At 50.8% G+C, this 20,567-nt stretch overlaps 1 protein-coding gene across 1 annotated transcript; it reads right to left on the reverse strand.

Annotated features, from left to right (window-relative positions):
• Positions 1 to 234: 234 nt before the first annotated feature.
• Positions 235 to 18,869, reverse strand: CYTH2 (cytohesin 2). Its single transcript, XM_077789872.2, has 12 exons — positions 18,817 to 18,869; positions 17,017 to 17,164; positions 15,642 to 15,708; positions 14,545 to 14,663; positions 13,235 to 13,315; positions 12,300 to 12,412; positions 10,051 to 10,199; positions 8,002 to 8,113; positions 5,736 to 5,812; positions 4,703 to 4,774; positions 2,689 to 2,843; positions 235 to 1,150 (listed from the first exon to the last, which is right to left on the reverse strand). The coding sequence occupies exons 1-12, from the start codon at positions 18,833 to 18,835 to the stop codon at positions 1,063 to 1,065; spliced, it is 1,200 nt and encodes a 399-aa protein (XP_077645998.1). The 5' UTR covers positions 18,836 to 18,869; the 3' UTR covers positions 235 to 1,062.
• Positions 18,870 to 20,567: the final 1,698 nt, after the last annotated feature.

Here is a 20,567-nt window from a genome sequence, read left to right on the forward strand (position 1 = left end):
ATTTGTCCCTGAATTCCCCCCAGATTTCCCCAAATTCCCAAAATTGGCCCCAAATTTCTCCCAAATTCCCCCAAATTCCCAAAATTTCTCCCCAAATTCCCCGACGTTCCCCCAAAAATGCCCCAAACTTCTCCAAAATTCCCCCCCAAAATTCCCCCAAAATTCCCAAAAAATTCCCCAAATTCCCCCAGCCTGGCCCCTCCCCATCCCGAATTCCCGAAGAAAATTCCGGAATTTTTGGATTTCTCCATTTTTTTATTGGGATCATAAATAAAGGGGGGGGGGGAGGGGCCGGGACCCCCCGGAGCCCCAAACCGGGAGGGAAATTCGGGAATTTCGGGAGGAATTTTGGGAAAAATTTGGGAATTTGGGGAGGAATTTCGGGATTTTGGGTGCCAAATCTGGGATTCCCGGGAGGAATTTGGGGGAGGAATTGGGAATTTTGGGAAGAATTTTGGGATTTTGGGAGCCAAATTTGGGAATCCTGTGGGGGGGGAATTTTTGGGAATTTTGGGATTCCCAAATGGAATTTTGGGATTTTGGGGCTCCCACGAGGAAATTTGGGATTCCCAGGGGGGATCTGGGGAATTTTGGGGTTCCCAAGTGGAATTTCGGGATTCCCAAAGGGAATTTTGGGAATTTTGGGGCTCTTGGGGAGGATTTTTGGGAACTTTGGAATTCCTGGGGGGAAATTTGGGAATTCTGGGGCTCCCAAAGGGGATTTTGGGAGGAATTTTGGGAGTGAAATTTGGGATTCCCTGGGGGGATTTGGGGAACTTTGGGATTTCCAGAGGGGAAATTTGGGATTTTGGGAGGAATTTTGGGATTCTGGGAGGAATTTTGGGATTTTGGGAGGAATTTTGGGAATTCTGGGGCTCCCAGGGGTGAAATTTTGGGAAATTTGGGAATTCCGGAGGCTCCGGCCGCTGCCTCTGGCTCCTTTCCCAGTCCGGAGGAATTTTGGGGGGAATTCCCCCAAATTTGGGGAATTTTTCGGGAGGTTCCAGCTGGGAATTCCGGGGGTCCCGCCCCCTTCGTTTTTCCGGGAATTTTGGGGTTTTTTTAGGGATTTTCCGGCTTTTTCTTGACCGAAATTCGCTTTTTCCGCGCCGCCAGCATCTCGTAGAAGGGATCCACGCTCACCGCCGCCCTGCGGGAATTTCGGGAATTTCGGGAATTTTTGGGGAATTTTTGGGGTCCTGACCCCTCGGGGAACCCCCTGGAAAATATTCCCCCCAAAATTCCCAAATCTGTGGGAAAAGGACCCAAAATCCCCCCCAAAGTCCCCCAAAAAGTCACAAAAATCCCCCCAAAAATTCCCCCCAAATCCCCCAAAATATTCCCTAAAAATCACCCCAAAATTCCTGCAAAATCCCACAAAAATCCCAAAAAAAAGCCCCATCAAAACATGTGCAATTAATTCCAGAGATTTTTTTTTGAATTCCAGGGAATTTTAGGGAATTTTTCTGGGCTCACTGGATGGATTTGATCCATAAAAACCCATTTTAACCCCAAAAATTCCCATTTTAACCCCAGAAACCCCCGTTTCAAAGCCCCCCGGATAATTTTTGGGAATTTTTGGGAATTTTTTGGGGCTCACTGGATGGATTTGATCCACTCGTCCTTCTGGTCCCGCGTGGGCGCCGAGATGCGGTGACCCCAAAATCCGATTTTAACCCCCAAAATCCCATTTTAACCCCAGAAATCCCCGTTTCAAAGCCCCCCGGATAATTTCTGGGAATTTTTGGGAATTTTTTCCGGGAATTCCGGGCTCACTGGATGGATTTGATCCACTCGTCCTTCTGGTCCCACGTGGGCGCCGAGATGCGGTGACCCCCAAAATCCCATTTTAACCCCCAAAATCCCATTTTAACCCCCAAAATCCCATTTTAACCCCAAAAATCCCATTTTAACCCCAGAAATCCCCGTTTCAAAGCCCCCCGGATAATTTCTGGGAATTTTTGGGAATGTTTGGGAATTTTTTGGGGCTCACTGGATGGATTTGATCCACTCGTCCTTCTGGTCCCACGTGGGCGCCGAGATGCGGTGACCCCAAAAATCCCATTTTAACCCCCAAAATCCCATTTTAACTCCCCAAATCCCCGTTTGAAAGCCCCCCGGATAATTTCTGGGAATGTTTGGGAATTTTTGGGAATTTTTTGGGGCTCACTGGATGGATTTGATCCACTCGTCCTTCTGGTCCCGCGTGGGCGCCGAGATGCGGTGACCCCAAAATCCCATTTTAACCCCAAAAATCCCATTTTAACCCCCCAAATCCCCGTTTCAAAGCCCCCCGGATAATTTCTGGGAATTTTTGGGAATTTTTGGGAATTTTTTCCGGCTCACTGGATGGATTTGATCCACTCGTCCTTCTGGTCCCGCGTGGGCGCCGAGATGCGGTGACCCCAAAAATCCCATTTTAACCCCAGAAATCCCATTTTAACCCCAGAAATCCCCGTTTCAAAGCCCCCCGGATAATTTTTGGGAATTTTTGGGAATTTTTTGGGGCTCACTGTATGGATTTGATCCACTCGTCCTTCTGGTCCCGCGTGGGCGCCGAGATGCGGTGACCCCAAAATCCCATTTTAACCCCCAAAATCCCATTTTAACCCCCCAAAGCCCCGTTTGAAAACCCCCCGGATAATTTTCGGGAATTTTGGGAATTTTTTCCGGGAATTCCGGGCTCACTGTATGGATTTGATCCACTCGTCCTTCTGGTCCCGCGTGGGCGCCGAGATGCGGTACACGGCGTGGTTCCCCTCCACCACGCGCCCGTCCGCCTCCGTCTTGCAGGCCTTGATCAGCTGGCCCCGGTTGTTGGGGATGTAGAGCTCGAAGCAGTGCTGCCAACCGGGTCAGACCGGTTCAGACCGGTTCCAGACCGCTCAGAACCGGTTAGAACCGGTCTGGGGGAGATTGGGGTGGAATCGGGTAGAGGGCGATGGAGGGAGAGGGGAAAAATGGGGGAAAAATGGGGGAAAAAAGGGAATTTTGGGGAATTTAAAGTGGACTGGAAAGGGTTAAAAACCAGTACAAACCAGTTAAAAACCAGTTAGGACCGGTTAGAACCGGTCTGGGGGAGATTGGGGTGGAATCGGGTAAAGGGCGATGGAGAGAGAGGGAAAAATGGGGGAAAAATGGGGAAAAAAGGGAATTTTGGGGAGTTTAAAGTGGACTTCAAAGGGTTAAAAACCAGTAAAAACCAGTACAAACCAGTTAAAAACCGGTTCCAAACCGGTTAGAACCGGTCTGGGGGAAATTGGGGTGGAATCGGGTAGAGGGTGATGGAGAGAGAGGGGAAAATGGGGGAAAAAGGGAATTTTGGGGAGTTTAAAGTGGACTGGAAAGGGTTAAAAACCAGTAAAAACCAGTACAAACCAGTACAAAACTGGTTAGAACCGGTCTGGGGGAAATTGGGGTGGAATCGGGTAAAGGGTGATGGAGAGAGAGGGGAAAAATGGGGAAAAAATGGGGAAAAAGGGAATTTTGGGGAATTTAAACTGGACTGGAAAGGGTTAAAAACCACTATGGACCAGTACAAACCAGTATAAACCAGTTCAAACCAGTTCCAAACCAGTTCCAAACTGGTTAGAACCGGTTTGGGGTAAATTGGGGTGGAATCGGGTAAAGGGCGATGGAGAGAGAGGGGAAAATGGGGGAAAAAGGGAATTTTTGGGTGATTTTTGAGGTGATTTTTGGGGAAATTATTTTGATTTTTGAGGCAATTTTTGGGGTGATTTTTGGGGTAATTTTGGGCTGATTTGGGACAATTTTGGGCTGATTCTTTGGGATAATTTTGGGATGATTTTTAGGTAATTTTGGGCTGGTTTTTGGAGTAATTTTGGGCTGTTTTTTGGGGAGATTTTTGGGGGAATTTGTGCTGATTTTTGGGAGATTTTTGAGGTGATTTCTGGGGAAATTATTTTGAATTTTGGGCTGGTTTTTGGGGATCCTTGGGGTGATTTTTGGGTGACTTTTGGGGCAATTTTGGGGTGATTTTTGGGTGATTTTTGGGATTTTTTTTGGGGGGTGATTCGGGAGGATTTTGGGCTGATTTTTGGGAGACTTTGAAGTGACTTTTGGGGTGGATTTTTGGAATTTTTGGGTGATTTTTAAGATTATTTTGGGGCAATTTTGGGGTGTTTTTGGGTTGATTTTGGGGCTGTTTTTCGGGGGATTTTGAGATGATTTTTGGAGTTATTTTGGGGTAATTTTTTAGGTGATTTTGGGGTAATTTTGGGGTGATTTTTGGGGTGATTTTTGGGGGATTTTGGGGTGATTTTGAGATGATTTTTGGAGTTATTTCGGGATACGTTTTTAAGTAATTTTGGGGTATTTTAGGCTGATTTGAAGAAGCTTTTTGGGTAATTTTTGTGGTGATTTTGGGTGATTTTGGGGTGATTTTTGGATAATTTTAGGGGTGATTTTTGGGGGATTTTGGGGCGATTTTGGGGTGATTTTTGGATAATTTTAAAGGTGATTTTTGGGGGATTTTGAGGTGATTTTTGGGGGATTTGGGGGCGATTTTGGGGTGATTTTTGGATAATTTTTGGGATGATTTTGGGGCGATTTGGAGGTGATTTTTGGATAATTTTTAAGGTGATTTTTGGGGGATTTTGGGGCGATTTTGGGGTAATTTCTGGATAATTTTTGGGGCAATTTTGGGTGATTTTGGGCAATTTTGGGGCGTTTTGGCTCTCACCGGCTTGCGCGGATCCTCGACCTCACGGATGCTCAGGTTCTCCAGCGGGATGATTCCCCGCGGCTCCTTGTCCTGGAATTCCGGAATTTTGGGGAATTTTTGGGGAATTTTGGGAATTTTGGGAATTTTTGGGGTTTTTTTTGGAAATTTGGGATCCCAGGGAGGGATTTTGGGGTGGATTTGGGGGATTTTGGGGCAGATTCCACCTCGTGGATGATTCCCTGCGGCTCCTTGTCTTGGAAATTCGGGAATTTTGGGGAATTTTTGGGAATTTTGGAGGAATTTTGGGAATTTTGGCATCCCCGGGGCAAAACTTGGGCGATTTTGGGGGGAATTTGGGAGATTTTGGGGGTCCCGAGGTGGATTTTGGGATATTTTGGGGTGAATTGTGGGATTTTTGGGATATTTTGGGTTGAATTTTGGGATTTTTTGGGGTATTTTGGGTGTCCTGAGGATTTTGGGTGTCCTGAGGTGGATTTTGGGTTATTTTGGGGAGAATTTTGGGAATTTTGGGGTGAATTTGGTAGATTTTGGGTCTCACCATGGTGCACTCAAAGTAGTAGAGGCAAATTTGGGATATTTGGGATATTTTGGGGGAATTTTGGGAGATTTTGGGGTGAATTTGGGGGTTTTTGGGTCTCACCGTGGTGCACTTGAAGAAGTAGAGGCGAATTTGGGATATTTGGGATATTTTGGGTTATTTTGGGTGAATTTTGGGGGATTTTGGGGTGGATTTGGGGATTTTTGAGGGTCCCCAGGTGGATTTTGGGATATTTTGGGGGGATTTTGGGAATTTTGGGGTGAATTTGGGGGATTTTGGGGTGAATTTGGGGGATTTTGGGTCTCACCGTGGTGCACTCAAAGTAGTAGAGGCGAATTTGGGATATTTGGGATATTTTATGTTATTTTGGGTGAATTTTGGGGGATTTTGGGGTGGATTTGTGGGTTTTTGGGGGTCCCGAGGTGGATTTTGGGATATTTTGGGGAGAATTTTGGGAATTTTGGGGGGAATTTGGGGGATTTTGGGTCTCACCGTGGTGTACTCGAAGTAGTAGAGGCAGTTGTCGGTCAGGATGAACCAACGGCGCTTCCACGTCTTCACCCGCCCCCCTGAGGGCGATTTGGGGGAAATTTGGGCATTTTGGGCAATTTCGGAATTTTGGGGGGATTTTGTGGTAAATTTGAGGAGATTTTAGCCGGAATTTTGGGGGAAATTTTGGATTTTTGAGGGAATTTTGGGGGAATTCCAGTGAGAATCGGTTGAATTTCAAGAGATTTTGGAGGGAATTCAGGAGAATTTGGGGGATTTTGGGAAATTTTGGATTTTTGAGGGAATTTTGGGGGGATTTTGGGAGAGTTTTGGGGAAATACGTGAAGATTTTGGGGCAAATTTGGGAGAATTTTGGGGTGTTTGGGAGAAATTTGGGGAAATTTGGGGGATTTGGGGTAATTCTGGAGAATATCAGGAATTTTTGGAAGATTTTGGGTTTTTGAGAGAATTTTGGAGAGATTTTGGGGGAAATATGGGAAGATTTTGGGGCAAAATCAGGAGAATTTCAGGGCTTTGGAAAGAAATTTGGGGAATTTTGGGGAAATTTTGGAGTGATTTTGGATTTTTGGGGGGATTTGGGGGAATTTTGAAGGAATTTTGGAAAATTTTGGGGATTTTTGGGGGTCCCCACCCCTGCACTCACCTCCTGGGGGGTCCCAAAGGCAGCACGGAGGAAAATTTGTAAAATGTTGGGAAAATTTTGGGAATTTTTGGAATTTATAAAATTTTGGGGGGATTTCGGGGAATTTTGGGAGCATTTTAGGGGATTTTTGAGGGAATTTGGAAGAATTTTAGGGAATTTTGGGGAAATTCGGGGGATTTTTTAGGTATTGGGGAATTTCGGGAAAATTTGAGAGAATTCCACAAGAATTTTGGGAAAATGAGGGGAAATTTTAGGCAGATTTGGTGAATTTTAGGGAATTTTGGGGAATTTTAGGGAGAATTTTTGGAGAATTGGGGAATTTTGGGGGAATTTGAGAGAATTCCACAAGAATTTTGGGAAAATGAGGGGAAATTTTAGGCAGATTTGGTGAATTTTAGGGAATTTTGGTGAGAATTTTTGGAGAATTGGGGAATTTTGGGGGAATTTGAGCGAATTTCAGAGGAATTTTGGGAAAATGAGGGGAAATTTCGGGGAGATTTGGAGAATTTTGGGGGGAATTTTGGGAAAATTTGGGAAGAATTTTCGGGGAGATTTGGGGATTTTGGCAAAAGTTGGGAAGATTTTTTTGGGGAAATTTGGGAAATTTTGGGGGAAGAAAGGAAAGAAAAAGGAAAAATCGTTAAAATTCCACAAAACTGAACTGGGAGCGACTGGGGGGAACTGGGAGGGCCAAAAATGGGAATTTTGGAGTAATTTGGGCGGGTTTTTGGGCGTGGCCAGGTGTGGGCGTGTCCAGGTGCGGTGGGCGTGTCCAGGTGATGTGGGCGTGGCCAATGCGAAGCCCCACCCACTTTGAGCCCATTCAAACCCCATTAAACCTCAAAAAATGCCCAAAATTTGGAATTTTGGAGTAATTTGGGTGGGGTTTTTTGGGCGTGGCCAGGTGAGGGCATGTCCCAGGTGCGGTGGGCGTGTCACAGGTGAGGTGGGCGTGGCCAACGCGAAGCCCCACCCACTTTGAGTGCATTCAAACCTCATTAAACCTCCAAAAATGCCAAAAAATCTGAATTTTTGAGTAATTTGGGCGGGGTTTTTTGGGCGTGGCCAGGTGAGGGTGTGGCCAGGTGAGGTGGGCGTGGCCAGGGCAGATCCCACCCACTTTGAGCCCATTCAAACCCCATTAAACTTCAAAAAATACCCAAAAATCGGAATTTTGGAGTAATTTTGTCGGGATTTTTTGGGCGTGGCCAGGTGAGGGCGTGTCCAGGTGCGGTGGGTGTGTCCACGTGATGTGGGCGTGGCCAGGGCAGATCCCACCCACTTTGAGCCCCATTCAAAGCCCATTAAACCTCAAAAAATGCCCCAAAATCGGAATTTTGGAGTAATTTTGTCGGGATTTTTTGGGCGTGGCCAGGTGAGGGCGTGTCCCAGGTGCGGTGGGCGTGTCCCAGGTGCGGTGGGCGTGGCCAACGCGAAGCCCCACACACTTTGAGCCCATTCAAACCCCATTAAACCTCAAAAAATACCCAAAAATTTCAATTTTTGAGTAATTGGTGTGGGATTTTTTGGGCGTGGCCAGGTGAGGGCGTGTCCCAGGTGCGGTGGGCGTGTCCCAGGTGCGGTGGGCGTGGCCCAGGTGCTCACCCAGCTTGAGCAGCCAGCCCTCGCGGTCGGGGTTGAAGAAGGTGTGCGTCAGGTCGTTGCCGTCGTCCTCGGGGATCTTGAAGGGCTCCGAGCGGATGCTCTCGTACAGGTTCTGCCGTTGGGGAAAATTCCGCCCATTTTTTCCCATTTTTTCACCTTTCTCTCCCCAAATTTCACCCGAATCTCCCCCAAATTTCTCCCCGGCCCCGCGCACCCGGAGCAGCTCCTCGGGCAGGTCGCCGCCGTCGTTGATGCCCCAAAAACCCCCAAAATTCCCATTTTTTCACCTTTTTCTCCCCAAATCTCGCCCAATTTTGCCCAAATTTCCCCAAAATCCCCCAAATTCGGGGCGCACCCGGAGCAGCTCCTCGGGCAGGTCGCCGCCGTCGTTGATGCCCCAAAAACCCCCAAAATTCCCATTTTTTCACCTTTTTCTCCCCAAATTTCTCCCAAATTTCACCCAAATTTCGCCCCCACACCTGGCCACGCCCCCGGCCACACCCAATGGCCCCGCCCACCCGGAGCACCTGTCAATCAAATCTCCGCCATCTTGGATGCCCTAAAAAAACCCCCAAAATTCCCATTTTTTCACCTTTTTCTCCCCAAATCTCGCCCAATTTTGCCCAAATTTCCCCAAATTTTGCCCAAATCTCCCCAAATTTGGGGCGCACCCGGAGCAGCTCCTCGGGCAGGTCGCCGCCGTCGTTGATGCCCCCAAAACCCCCAAAATTCCCATTTTTTCACCTTTTTCTCCCCAAATCTCGCCCAATTTCGCCCAAATTTCCCCAAATTTTCCCGAAATCTCCCCAAATTCGGGGCGCACCCGGAGCAGCTCCTCGGGCAGGTCGCCGCCGTCGTTGATGCCCCAAAAACCCCCAAAATTCCCATTTTTTCACCTTTTTCTCCCCAATTTTGCCCAATTTTGCCCAAATTTCCCCAAATTTTGCCCAAATCCCCCCAAATTCGGGGCGCACCCGGAGCAGCTCCTCGGGCAGGTCGCCGCCGTCGTTGATGCTCCAAAAAACCCCCAAAATTCCCGTTTTTTCACCTTTTTCTCCCCAAATTTCACCCAAATTTCGCCCCCACACCTGGCCACGCCCCCGGCCACACCCAATGGCCCCGCCCACCCTGAGCACCTGTCAATCAAATCTCCGCCATCTTGGATGCCCTAAAAAAACCCCCAAAATTCCCATTTTTTCACCTTTTTCTCCCCAAATCTCGCCCAATTTTGCCCAAATTTTGCCCAAATTTCCCCGAAATCCCCCAAATTCGGGGCGCACCCGGAGCAGCTCCTCGGGCAGGTCGCCGCCGTCGTTGATGCCCCAAAACCCCCAAAATTCCCATTTTTTCACCTTTTTCTCCCCAAATCTCGCCCAATTTTGCCCAAATTTTGCCCAAATTTCCCCGAAATCCCCCAAACTCGCGGCGCACCCGGAGCAGCTCCTCGGGCAGGTCGCCGCCGTCGTTGATGCCCCAAAAACCCCCAAAATTCCCATTTTTTCACCTTTTTCTCCCCAAATTTCACCCAAATCTCGCCCAATTTTGCCCAAATTTGCCCAAATTTTGCCCAAATCCCCCAAATTCGGGGCGCACCCGAAGCAGCTCCTCGGGCAGGTCGCCGCTGTCGTTGATGCCCCAAAAACCCCAAAATTCCCGTTTTTTCACCTTTTTCTCCCCAAATTTCACCCAAATTTCCCCAAATTTTGCCCAAATCTCCCCAAACTCGCGGCGCACCCGGAGCAGCTCCTCGGGCAGGTCGCCGCCGTCGTTGATGCCCCAAAACCCCCAAAATTCCCATTTTTTCACCTTTATCTCCCCAAATCTCGCCCAAATCTCGCCCAAATTTTCCCCAAATTTTCCCCAAATCTCCCCAAACTCGCGGCGCACCCGGAGCAGCTCCTCGGGCAGGTCGCCGCCGTCGTTGATGCCCCAAAACCCCCAAAATTCCCATTTTTTCACCTTTTTCTCCCCAAATCTCGCCCAAATCTCGCCCAAATTTGCCCAAATTTCCCCAAATTTTGCCCAAATCCCCCCAAATTCGGGGCGCACCCGGAGCAGCTCCTCGGGCAGGTCGCCGCCGTCGTTGATGCCGCGGTTCATGGCCACGAAGCGCTCGGCCGAGGGTTTGTCGCGCACGTTGGGGTTGTGCAAACTCGTGTTCAGCATGATCACGGCGAAGGAGAGCACGTAGCACGTGTCTGGGAAAACCCAAAATCCCGAATTTCAGCGGGAAAACAACGCAAAACACGCGGGGTTTACATCGAAAAGCCCTAAAAATACGCGGTTTTATCCGGGAGTTTGGTAAAATTCGCATTTTTAACACCAAAATAGGTAAAAATCCGCGTTTTTAACCAGGAATTCGGTAAAAATCCGCATTTTTAACATCAAATTCTGTAAAAATCCACATTTTTAACCAGGAGTTCGGTAAAAATCCGCATTTTTAACACCAAAATAGGTAAAAATCCGCATTTTTAACACAAAAATAGGTAAAAATCCGCATTTTTAACCAGGAGTTTGGTAAAAATCTGCGTTTTTAACACCAAAATAGGTAAAAATCCGCGTTTTTAACACCAAATTCTGTAAAAATCCACATTTTTAACCAGGAGTTCGGTAAAAATCCGCATTTTTAACACCAAAATAGGTAAAAAGCCGCATTTTTAACACCAAATTCTGTAAAAATCCACATTTTTAACACCAAATTCACTAAAATTCCACATTTTTAACCACGAGCTCAGTAAAAATCCACGTTTTTAACACCAAAATAGGTAAAAATCTGCATTTTTAACACCAAAATAGGTAAAAATCCACATTTTTAACCAGGAGTTTGGTAAAAATCCACATTTTTAACACCAAATTCTGTAAAAATCCACATTTTTAACACCAAATTCTGTAAAAATCTGCATTTTTAACCACGAGTTCAGTAAAAATCTGCATTTTTAACCACGAGTTTGGTAAAAATCCGCATTTTTAACACCAAAATAGGTAAAAATCCACATTTTTAACCAGGAGTTTGGTAAAAATCCGCATTTTTAACACCAAAATAGGTAAAAATCCGCATTTTTAACACCAAATTCTGTAAAAATCCACATTTTTAACACCAAATTCACTAAAAATCCACATTTTTAACCACGAGTTCAGTAAAAATCCGCATTTTTAACCAGGAGTTTCGTAAAAATCCACATTTTTAACACCAAATTCTGTAAAAATCTGCATTTTTAACACCAAAATAGGTAAAAATCCACATTTTTAACCAGGAGTTTGGTAAAAATCCGCATTTTTAACACCAAAATAGGTAAAAATCCACATTTTTAACATCAAATTCAGCAAAAATTCACATTTTTAACACCAAATTCGGTAAAAATCTGCATTTTTAACACCAAATTCTGTAAAAATCCGCATTTTTAACCAGGAATTTGGTAAAAATCCGCATTTTTAACACCAAAATAGGTAAAAATCCACATTTTTAACATCAAATTCAGCAAAAATTCACATTTTTAACACCAAATTCGGTAAAAATCCGCATTTTTAACACCAAATTTCCCCAATTTCTCCCAAATTCCCGCCATTCCCCAAAATTCCCGACATTCCCAAAAAATCCCCACCCGAAATCCCAAAAATTCTCAGATTTTACAGCTGTGCCCAGGTGTGTTACCTGTGCCCAGGTGTGTTACCTGTGCCCAGGTGTGTCCAGGTGTGTCAGGGCTGTGCCCAGGTGTGCCCAGGTGTGTCAGTGGGTATCCCAGGTGTGCCCAGGTGTGCCCAGGTGTGCCCAGGTGCGTTACCTGTGCAGGTGAACACGCCCGGGTTGCACAGGCAGTAGCGCTGGGTGTGTCAGTGATGTGCCCAGGTGTGCCCAGGTGTGCCCAGGTGTGCCCAGGTGTGCCCAGGTGTGTCAGTGGATATCCCAGCTGTACCCAGGTGTGCCCAGGTGCGTTACCTGTGCAGGTGAACACGCCGGGGTTGCACAGGCAGTAGCGCTGGGTGTGTCAGTGATGTGCCCAGGTGTGTCAGTGGGTATCCCAGGTGTGCCCAGGTGTGCTCAGGTGCGTTACCTGTGCAGGTGAACACGCCCGGGTTGCACAGGCAGTAGCGCTGGGTGTGTCAGTGATGTGCCCAGGTGTGTTACCTGTGCCCAGGTGTGCCCAGGTGTGCCCAGGTGCGTTACCTGTGCAGGTGAACACGCCCGGGTTGCACAGGCAGTAGCGCTGGGTGTGTCAGTGATGTGCCCAGGTGTGTTACCTGTGCCCAGGTGTGCCCAGGTGTGCCCAGGTGTGCCCAGGTGTGCCCAGGTGCGTTACCTGTGCAGGTGAACACGCCCGGGTTGCACAGGCAGTAGCGCTGGGCGAACGCCTCCATCATCCGATCGATTTTCTGCGCCTCCCCCGGCAGCCGGAAACTCCACAGGAACTGCCTGGAACGTTCCGGAAAAAACACCTGGGCTCACCTGGGCTCACCTGAGACTCACCTGAGACATCCCCAAAAATCACACCTGGAATTCCACCTGAGACATCCCCAAAAATCACACCTGGAATTCCACCTGAACCAGCCCCAAAATTCACCTGGGATCCCACAGGAACTGCCTGGAACGTTCCGGAAAAAATTCACCTGGGGTCACCTGGGCTCACCTGAGACATTCCCAGAATTCAGACCTGGAATTCTACCTGAACCCCCCCAAAACTCACCTGGAATTCCACCTGAACCCCCCAAAACTCACCTGGGACTCACCTGAACCCCCTCAAAACTCACCTGGGACTCACCTGAACCCCCTCAAAACTCACCTGGGACTCACCTGAACCCCCCAAAACACACCTGGGACTCACCTGAACCCCCCAAAACACACCTGGGACTCACCTGAACCCCCCAAACTCACCTGGGACTCACCTGAATCCCCCCAAAACACACCTGGGACTCACCTGAACCCCCCAAAACTCACCTGGGACTCACCTGGGATTCCACCTGTGTGGTGACCCCGCCCCCAGGTGAGCCCCGCCCCAGGTGAGCCCCGCCCCAGGTGAGCCCCACCCCAGGTGAGCCCCGCCCCCAGGTGAGCCCCGCCCCAGGTGAGCCCCGCCCCAGGTGAGCCCCGCCCCGTTGAAGCCCCGCCCCAGGTGAGCCCCGCCCCAATTTAAGCCCCGCCCCAGGTGAGCCCCGCCCCCAGGTGAGCCCCGCCCCGTTGAAGCCCCGCCCCCAGGTGAGCCCCGCCCCGTTGAAGCCCCGCCCCCGTCGGGCTCACCTGAGCGCCTGCACCAGGTTGAGGTCGGTGAACTCGTGCAGGTCCACGAAGGCGTGGAGCACGCCCAGGTTAAACTCCTCCCTGGGGGCGGGGCCGGGCTGTCAATCACCCTGGCCACGCCCACCCATCAATCACCCATTGAGCAGCCCGGTCCAGCCCCTGTCAATCACCCTGGCCACGCCCACCCATCCATCACCCATTGACCAGCCCGGTCCAGCCCCTGTCAATCACCCCTGGCCACGCCCACCCCCTGTCAATCACCCCTGGCCACGCCCATCCCCTGTCAATCACCCATTGACCAGCCCAGTCCAGCCCCTGTCAATCACCCCTGGCCACGCCCACCCCTGTCAATCACCCATTGACCAGCCCGGGCCAGCACATGTCAATCACCCCTGGCCACGCCCACCCATCAATCACCCATTGACCAGTTCATTCCAGCCCCTGTCAATCATTCCTGGCCACGCCCATGGGTTGGAATAAGCCCCGCCCCCCGGCTGTCAATCATTGCTTCCCTCAGTCCCTTCCAGTGCTCCCAGTTCATCCCAGTCCCCCTTTAACTCCTCCCAGTCCCTCCCAGTTCCCTCCCAGTGCTCCCAGTGCCCCTTTAACCATTCCCAGTGCTCCCAGTCCATCCCAGTCCCTCCCAGTCCCCCCCAGTCCCTCCCAGTCCCTCCCAGTCCATCCCAGTTCCCTCCCAGTTTATCCCAGTTCCCTCCCAGTCCATCCCAGTCAATCCCAGTTCCCTCCCAGTCAATCCCAGTTTATCCCAGTCCCTCCCAGTTCCCCTTTAACCCCTCCCAGTCCCTCCCAATCCTGTCCCAGTCCCTCCCAGTCCCCCCCAGTCCCTCCCAGTCCATCCCAGTCCCTCCCAGTGTGTCCCAGTGCTCCCAGTTTGGTTCCCCGTCCCTCCCAGTGTGTCCCAGTGCTCCCAGTTTGGTTCCCCGTCCCTCCCAGTGTGTCCCAGTGCTCCCAGTTTGGTTCCCAGTGTGTCCCAGTGTGTCCCAGTGCTCCCAGTTTGGTTCCCAGTCCGTCCCAGTGCTCCCAGTTTGGTTCCCAGTGTGTCCCAGTGCTCCCAGTTTGGTTCCCAGTCCGTCCCAGTGCTCCCAGTTTGGTTCCCCGTCCCTCCCAGTCCGTCCCAGTGCTCCCAGTTTGGCTCCCAGTCCCTCCCAGTCCCTCCCAGTCCCTCCCAGTCCGTCCCAGTGCTCCCAGTTTGGCTCCCCGTCCCTCCCAGTCCGTCCCAGTGCTCCCAGTTTGGCTCCCAGTCCGTCCCAGTGCTCCCAGTTTGGTTCCCAGTGCTCCCAGTTTGGCACCTCTCCCCCAGGTAGTCTCCGATGGCCGTTTTGTTCAGCCCCTCGCCCTTGTAGAGGAAGCGGGCGATGTCCTCGGCCGTGTGCCGCAGCAGCTCCTGCTCCACCAGGAACTGGATCCCCTGCGCAATTCCCGGAATTCCCGGAATTCCCAAAAATTCCCGCGCAAAAAAACCCCAAATTCCCCGTTTTTACAGCGAAAATCAGCCAAAATTCGCTTTTTTTACATTGAAAAATGGGTCAAAATTCACATTTTTAACCCTCAAACTTCCCAAATTCCCACATTCCCAAAATTCTGAAAATTCCCAAAAATTCCCAGCCCAGATCCCAAAAATTCCCACACAAAAAACCCCAAAATTCCCCGTTTTTACAGCGAAAATCAGCCAAAATTCGCTTTTTTTACACTGAAAATTCACATTTTTAACCCTCAAACTTCCCAAATTCCCACATTCCCAAAATTCTGAAAATTCCCAAAAATTCCCGGCCCAGATCCCAAAAATTCCCACACAGAAAACCCAAAATTCCCCATTTTTGCAGCAAAAATCAGCCAAAATTCGCTTTTTTTACACTGAAAATTCACGTTTTTAACCCTCAAACTTCCCAAATCCCCACATTCCCGAAATTCCCTGAAATTCCCCAAAATTCCCCAAAATTCCCAGCCCCCAAATCCCAAAACTTCACCCAAAATTTCCCACAAATTTTACAAATTCCCCAAAAATCCACAAATTTCCCCCCAAAATTCCCCCAAATTTTAAAAATTCCCCAAAATTCCCCCAAATCCCCCTAAAATTCCCCGAACTTCCCCCAAATTCCCAAAATTCCCCCCAATTTTAAAAATCCCCAAAATTCCCAAAAATTCTCCCAAAATTCCAAAACAAAAAAATTCCTCCAAATTCCCCTAAAAATTCCCAAAATCCCCAAAAAATTCCCCCCAAATATTCCCCAAAATTCCCAAAATATTCCTCAAGATTTACCAAAAAAATCCCAAATTTCCCCCCAAAATCCCCCCAAAATTCCCTGGAAAACTCCCAAATTCCCCAAATTCCCCAAAATTCCCCGAAATTCCCCGAAATTCCCGAAATTTGGGAATTCCCGCTGACCTTTTTGGGGTCCATGTTGAATTTCTTGCGGCCCATCCCCATCTTCCGGTTCCGCTGCAGCGTCTTGCTGCAATTTCGGGAATTTTGGGAATTTTGGGGTCAAAAATGGGAATTTTTGGGAATTTGGGGATCAAAAATGGGAATTTTTGGGAATTTGGGCAGAAAATTCAGGGGAATTTGGGGATTTTGGGGGTTAAAAATGGGGATTTTGGGGGGAATTTTTGGGAATCCTGGGGAATATTTTGGGAGTTTTTGGGGAATTTGGGACAAAATTTGGGGAATTTTGGGGTCAAAACTGGGAATTTTCGGGAATATTTTTGGGACTTTTGGGTTAAAAAATGGGAATTTTTGGGAATTTGGGGAAAATTTTGGGGAATTTGAGGGGAAATTTTGGAGATTTTTTTGGGACTATTTTGGGGCTATTTTAGGAATATTTTGGGGATAATTTGGACTATTTTTGGGAATATTTCTGGGGCTATTTTCGGGATGTTTCAGGAATTTTTTGGGAACATTTTGGGCTGTTTTGGGGAATATTTAGGGAGTAATTTTGGGGATTTTTTGGGGATATTTTGGGAATTGTTTGGGCCATTTTTGGGATATTTTTGGGAATATTTTGGGAGTATTTTAGGAATACTTTGGGCAATTTTTTGGAGTATTTTGGGAATTTTTTTTTTACATTTTGGGAATATTTTGGGGCTATTTTGGGATATTTTTGGGGAAATTTTGGGGATACTCTGGGCTATTTTGGGGATATTTTGGGGATATTTTGGGGATATTTTGGGAACATTTTGGGGTTATTTAGGGATATTTTTGAGGATATTTTGGGGATATCTTGGGCTATTTTTGGCAATATTTTGGGAATATTTTGGGGATACTTTGGGCTATTTTTGTGACTATTTCCGGGATATTTTGGGGATATTTTGGGAACATTTTGGGGATATTTTGGGGATATTTTGGGAACATTTTGGGGATATTTTGGGGATATTTTGGGGATATTTTGGGAACATTTTGGGGATATTTTGGGGCTATTTCAGGGATATTTTGGGGCTATTTCAGGGATATTTTGGGAATATTTGGGGAATATTTCAGGAACATTTTGGGGCTGTTTCGGGAACATTTTGGGGATATTTTGGGAACATTTTGGGGCTGTTTTGGGAACATTTTGGGAACATTTTGGGGATATTTCGGGAACATTTTGGGAACATTTTGGGAACATTTTGGGAACATTTTGGGGCTGTTTCGGGAACATTTTGGGAACATTTTGGGGCTATTTCAGGGATATTTTGGGAACATTTTGGGGCTGTTTCGGGAACATTTTGGGGACATTTCAGGGATATTTTGGGGCTGTTTCGGGAGCATGCCAGGGCGCCCCCACCTGCCCTCGCTGGCCTCCAGCCCCTCGACCTCGCTGATGGCCTCGCTGAGCTCGTCCCGCAGGCGCCGGATCTCCCCCAGCAGCTCCTGCTTCCGGCGCCGGATGGACTCCAGCTCCCGCCGCTCCTCGGGGGACAGGTCCGGGGGCACTGCGGGCACGGCGGGCACGGCTGGCACACCTGGGCACACCTGACACACCTGGGCACACCTGGGCACACCCACAGCCACCCCCCAGCAGCTCCTGCTTCCGGCGCCGGATGGACTCCAGCTCCCGCCGCTCCTCGGGGGACAGGTCCGGGGGCACTGCGGGCACGGCGGGCACGGCTGGCACACCTGGCACAGCTGGGCACACCTGGGCACAGCTGGGTACCACCCTGGGCACACCTGGACACAGCTGAGCACACCTGGGCACACCTGAGCACACCTGGGCACACCTGGGTACCACCCTGGGTACACCTGAGCATCACCCTGGGCACACCTGAGCACACCTGGGCACACCTGAGCACACCTGGGCACACCTGGGCACCACCCTGGGTACACCTGGGCACACCTGGGCACAGCTGGGCACACCTGAGCACACCTGGGCACACCTGGGCACACCTGGGCACCACCCTGGGTACACCTGGGCACACCTGGGCACACCTGGGCACACCTGGGCACATCTGGGCACCACCCTGGGCACACCTGGGCACACCTGGGCACACCTGGGCACCACCCTGGGTACACCTAAGCACACCTGACACACCTGGGCACACCTGGGCACACCTGAGCACCACCCTGGGTACACCTGGGCACCACCCTGGATACACCTGAGCACTCCTGGGTACACCTGGGCACACCTGGGCACCACCCTGGGTACACCTGGGCACCACCCTGGATACACCTGAGCACTCCTGGGTACACCTGAGCACACCTGGCACACCTGAGCACACCTGGGCACACCTGGGCACACCTGGGCACACCTGGGCACAGCTGGACACACCTGGGCACACCTGGGTACCACCCTGGGTACACCTGAGCATCACCCTGGGCACACCTGAGCACACCTGGGCACACCTGACACACCTGGGCACACCTGGGCACAGCTGGGCACACCTGGGCACAGTTGGGCACACCTGGGCACCACCCTGGGTACACCTTGGTACTGCCCTGCACACCTGAGCTCACCTGAGTGCATCCCTGGCGCACCTGGGCACACCTGGGCACAGCCCTGGCACACCTGGGCACACTCACAGCTTCATGACCACGCCCACATCACACCTGGGCACACCTGGGCACCTCCCTGGCCACGCCCACATCTTCAAGGCCACGCCCATTTCACACCTGCCCCTCATTTCCTTGGCCACGCCCCTTCCCAGTCAAGCCCCGCCCCCTCAATTAAGCCTTCAGCGTAAAGAAGAGGGCGTGGTCTGGCCCAAAGGGGCGTGGCCATCACTAATACATATTGGTACGTGCAGAGGGCGTGGTCTAATTTGCATATGCAGTTAGGGCGTGGTTTAGCGAAAGGGGCGTGGCCTATTCATAAAGAGGTGTGGCCCACAGGGGGCGTGGCCCATTCAAAAGGGGCGTGGCCACCAGATGAATGGCCTCGCCCCCACTGATTGGCCCCGCCCACCCACGTGACCCACGCCCCGCTTTCCCGCCGCGCCCGCCACGTGACCGCCCCTCGCCGCGCCATTGGCCCGCGCCTCACGAACCCCCCCCCCCCCCCCCCCCCAGGGCCAGTTCCCGCTCCGCTCCTTCCCCGCCGCCATTGCCGCCATGGCCGCCATTGCCGCCATGGCCGCCCCGCCGCCCTCACCGTACACGCCGTCCTCCATGGCGGCCCCGGGCCGGCCCCGCCGCCGCCGCCGCTCCGCCCCGCCGGGCCCGCGGCCGCTCCGCCAATCAGCGCCGCGCCCGCCCCGCGGCCGCTCCGCCAATCAGCGCCGCGCCCGCCCTGAGCGACGGGCCGCGCGGCCAATGGGAGCGGGGGGACGGCGGGACCGAGCGCCGCGCGGGGAGCGCGCGCGGCGGGGGATTGACAGAGCGCTCGGCCAATCGGGAGACAGCGAGGCGGGGCGGCGGGGGGTGACTGTGATTGACAGCGGAGCCGGCCAATAGCGAGGGGGATTGGGGAAGGAGGCGGGACTTGCGTGTTGAGCCGCGCTTGTTGATGTTAATGAAGCTCATGAATATTAATTGTGTGCCCTGAGGGCCTTTCCCGGCCCCAAATGGCCCCAAATTGCCACAAAATGGCCCCAAATTGCCACAAAATGACCTCAAATTTCCAAAAAGCGACCCCACACTGTTCCCAAATCCCCCAATTTCCCCTAAAATGACCCCGAATTCCCAAAATTCTCACGAAATTACCCCAAGATGGTTCCAAATCGCCACAAAATTACCCCAAAATGGCCCCAAAGCCCTCAAATTCCCCAAATGGCCACAAAATTACCCCAAATTCCCCAAATTCTCACAAAGTGATCCCAAAATGGCGCCAAAATTCCCCCAAATTCCCCCAAATTCCTATAAAATGGCCCCCAATTCCCCAAATTTCAAAAAAAATTCCCCAAAATGGCCCAAAATTCCCCAAACTCCCACAAAATGATCCCACAATTCCCCTGAATTCCCATCAAGTGGCCCCAAATTCCCCAAATTTCCCCAATTCCAAAAAAAAAAATCCCCAAACTTCCTCCAAATTCCCACAGAATTCCACAAAATGTCCCCAAAATTCCCTGAGTTTCCCTAAAATGGCCTCAAACTCCCCAAAATTCCCCAAATTTCCCCGAAATTCCCACAGAATTCCCCAAAATGTCCCCAAAATTCCCCAAATTTCCCCCAAATTCCCACAGAATTCCCCAAAACGTCACTGAAATTTCCGAAATTCCCCCCAAATTCCCACAGAATTCCCCAAATTTCCCCCAAATTCTGCCCGAATTCCCCAAAACGTCCCAAAATCCCCCAAAATTCCCGGAATTCCCCAAATTCCGCCGTTTTCACGCGCGTTTTTTTATTGGAAAGAGCGAAATTCCCGTAAAAATTTGCATGCGGGGGGCGGGGCCTGCGCGGGGGGCGGGGCTTAAAGAAAGGGGGCGTGGCCTCATCCAGGGTGCTGTGGGGGCGTGGCCTGAGCAGAAAGGGGCGGAGTTTGATTGGGCGGGGCAGAAAGGGGCGGGGTTTGATTGGGCGGGGCAGAAAGGGGCGGAGTTTGATTGGGCGGGGCAGAAAGGGGCGGGGCTTGGTTGGGCGGCGGTTGATTGGGTGGGGCAGAAAGGGGCGGGATTTGATTGGGTGGGGCAGAAAGGGGCGGGGTTTGATTGGGTGGGGCAGAAAGGGGCGGGGCTTGGCCAAGGGGGCGTGGCCGGGGGGGCTCCCGATGATCCCAGCCCCCCCCACCCGCCCGGGGTCATGGGGAAGGGGAAACTGAGGCACGCTGGGCCAAACTGGGCCAAACTGGGCCAAGGAAACTGGGACAAACTGGGCCAAACTGGGCCAAACTGGGCCAGGGAAACTGGGACAAACTGGGCCAAACTGGGACAAACTGGGCCAGAGAAATTGGGACAAACAGGGCCA

This window comes from Lonchura striata, chromosome 37 (genome assembly GCF_050655825.1).
Source record: "Lonchura striata isolate lonStrDom1 chromosome 37, ASM5065582v1, whole genome shotgun sequence".
In the NCBI taxonomy this organism is placed as follows: Eukaryota; Metazoa; Chordata; class Aves; order Passeriformes; family Estrildidae; genus Lonchura; species Lonchura striata.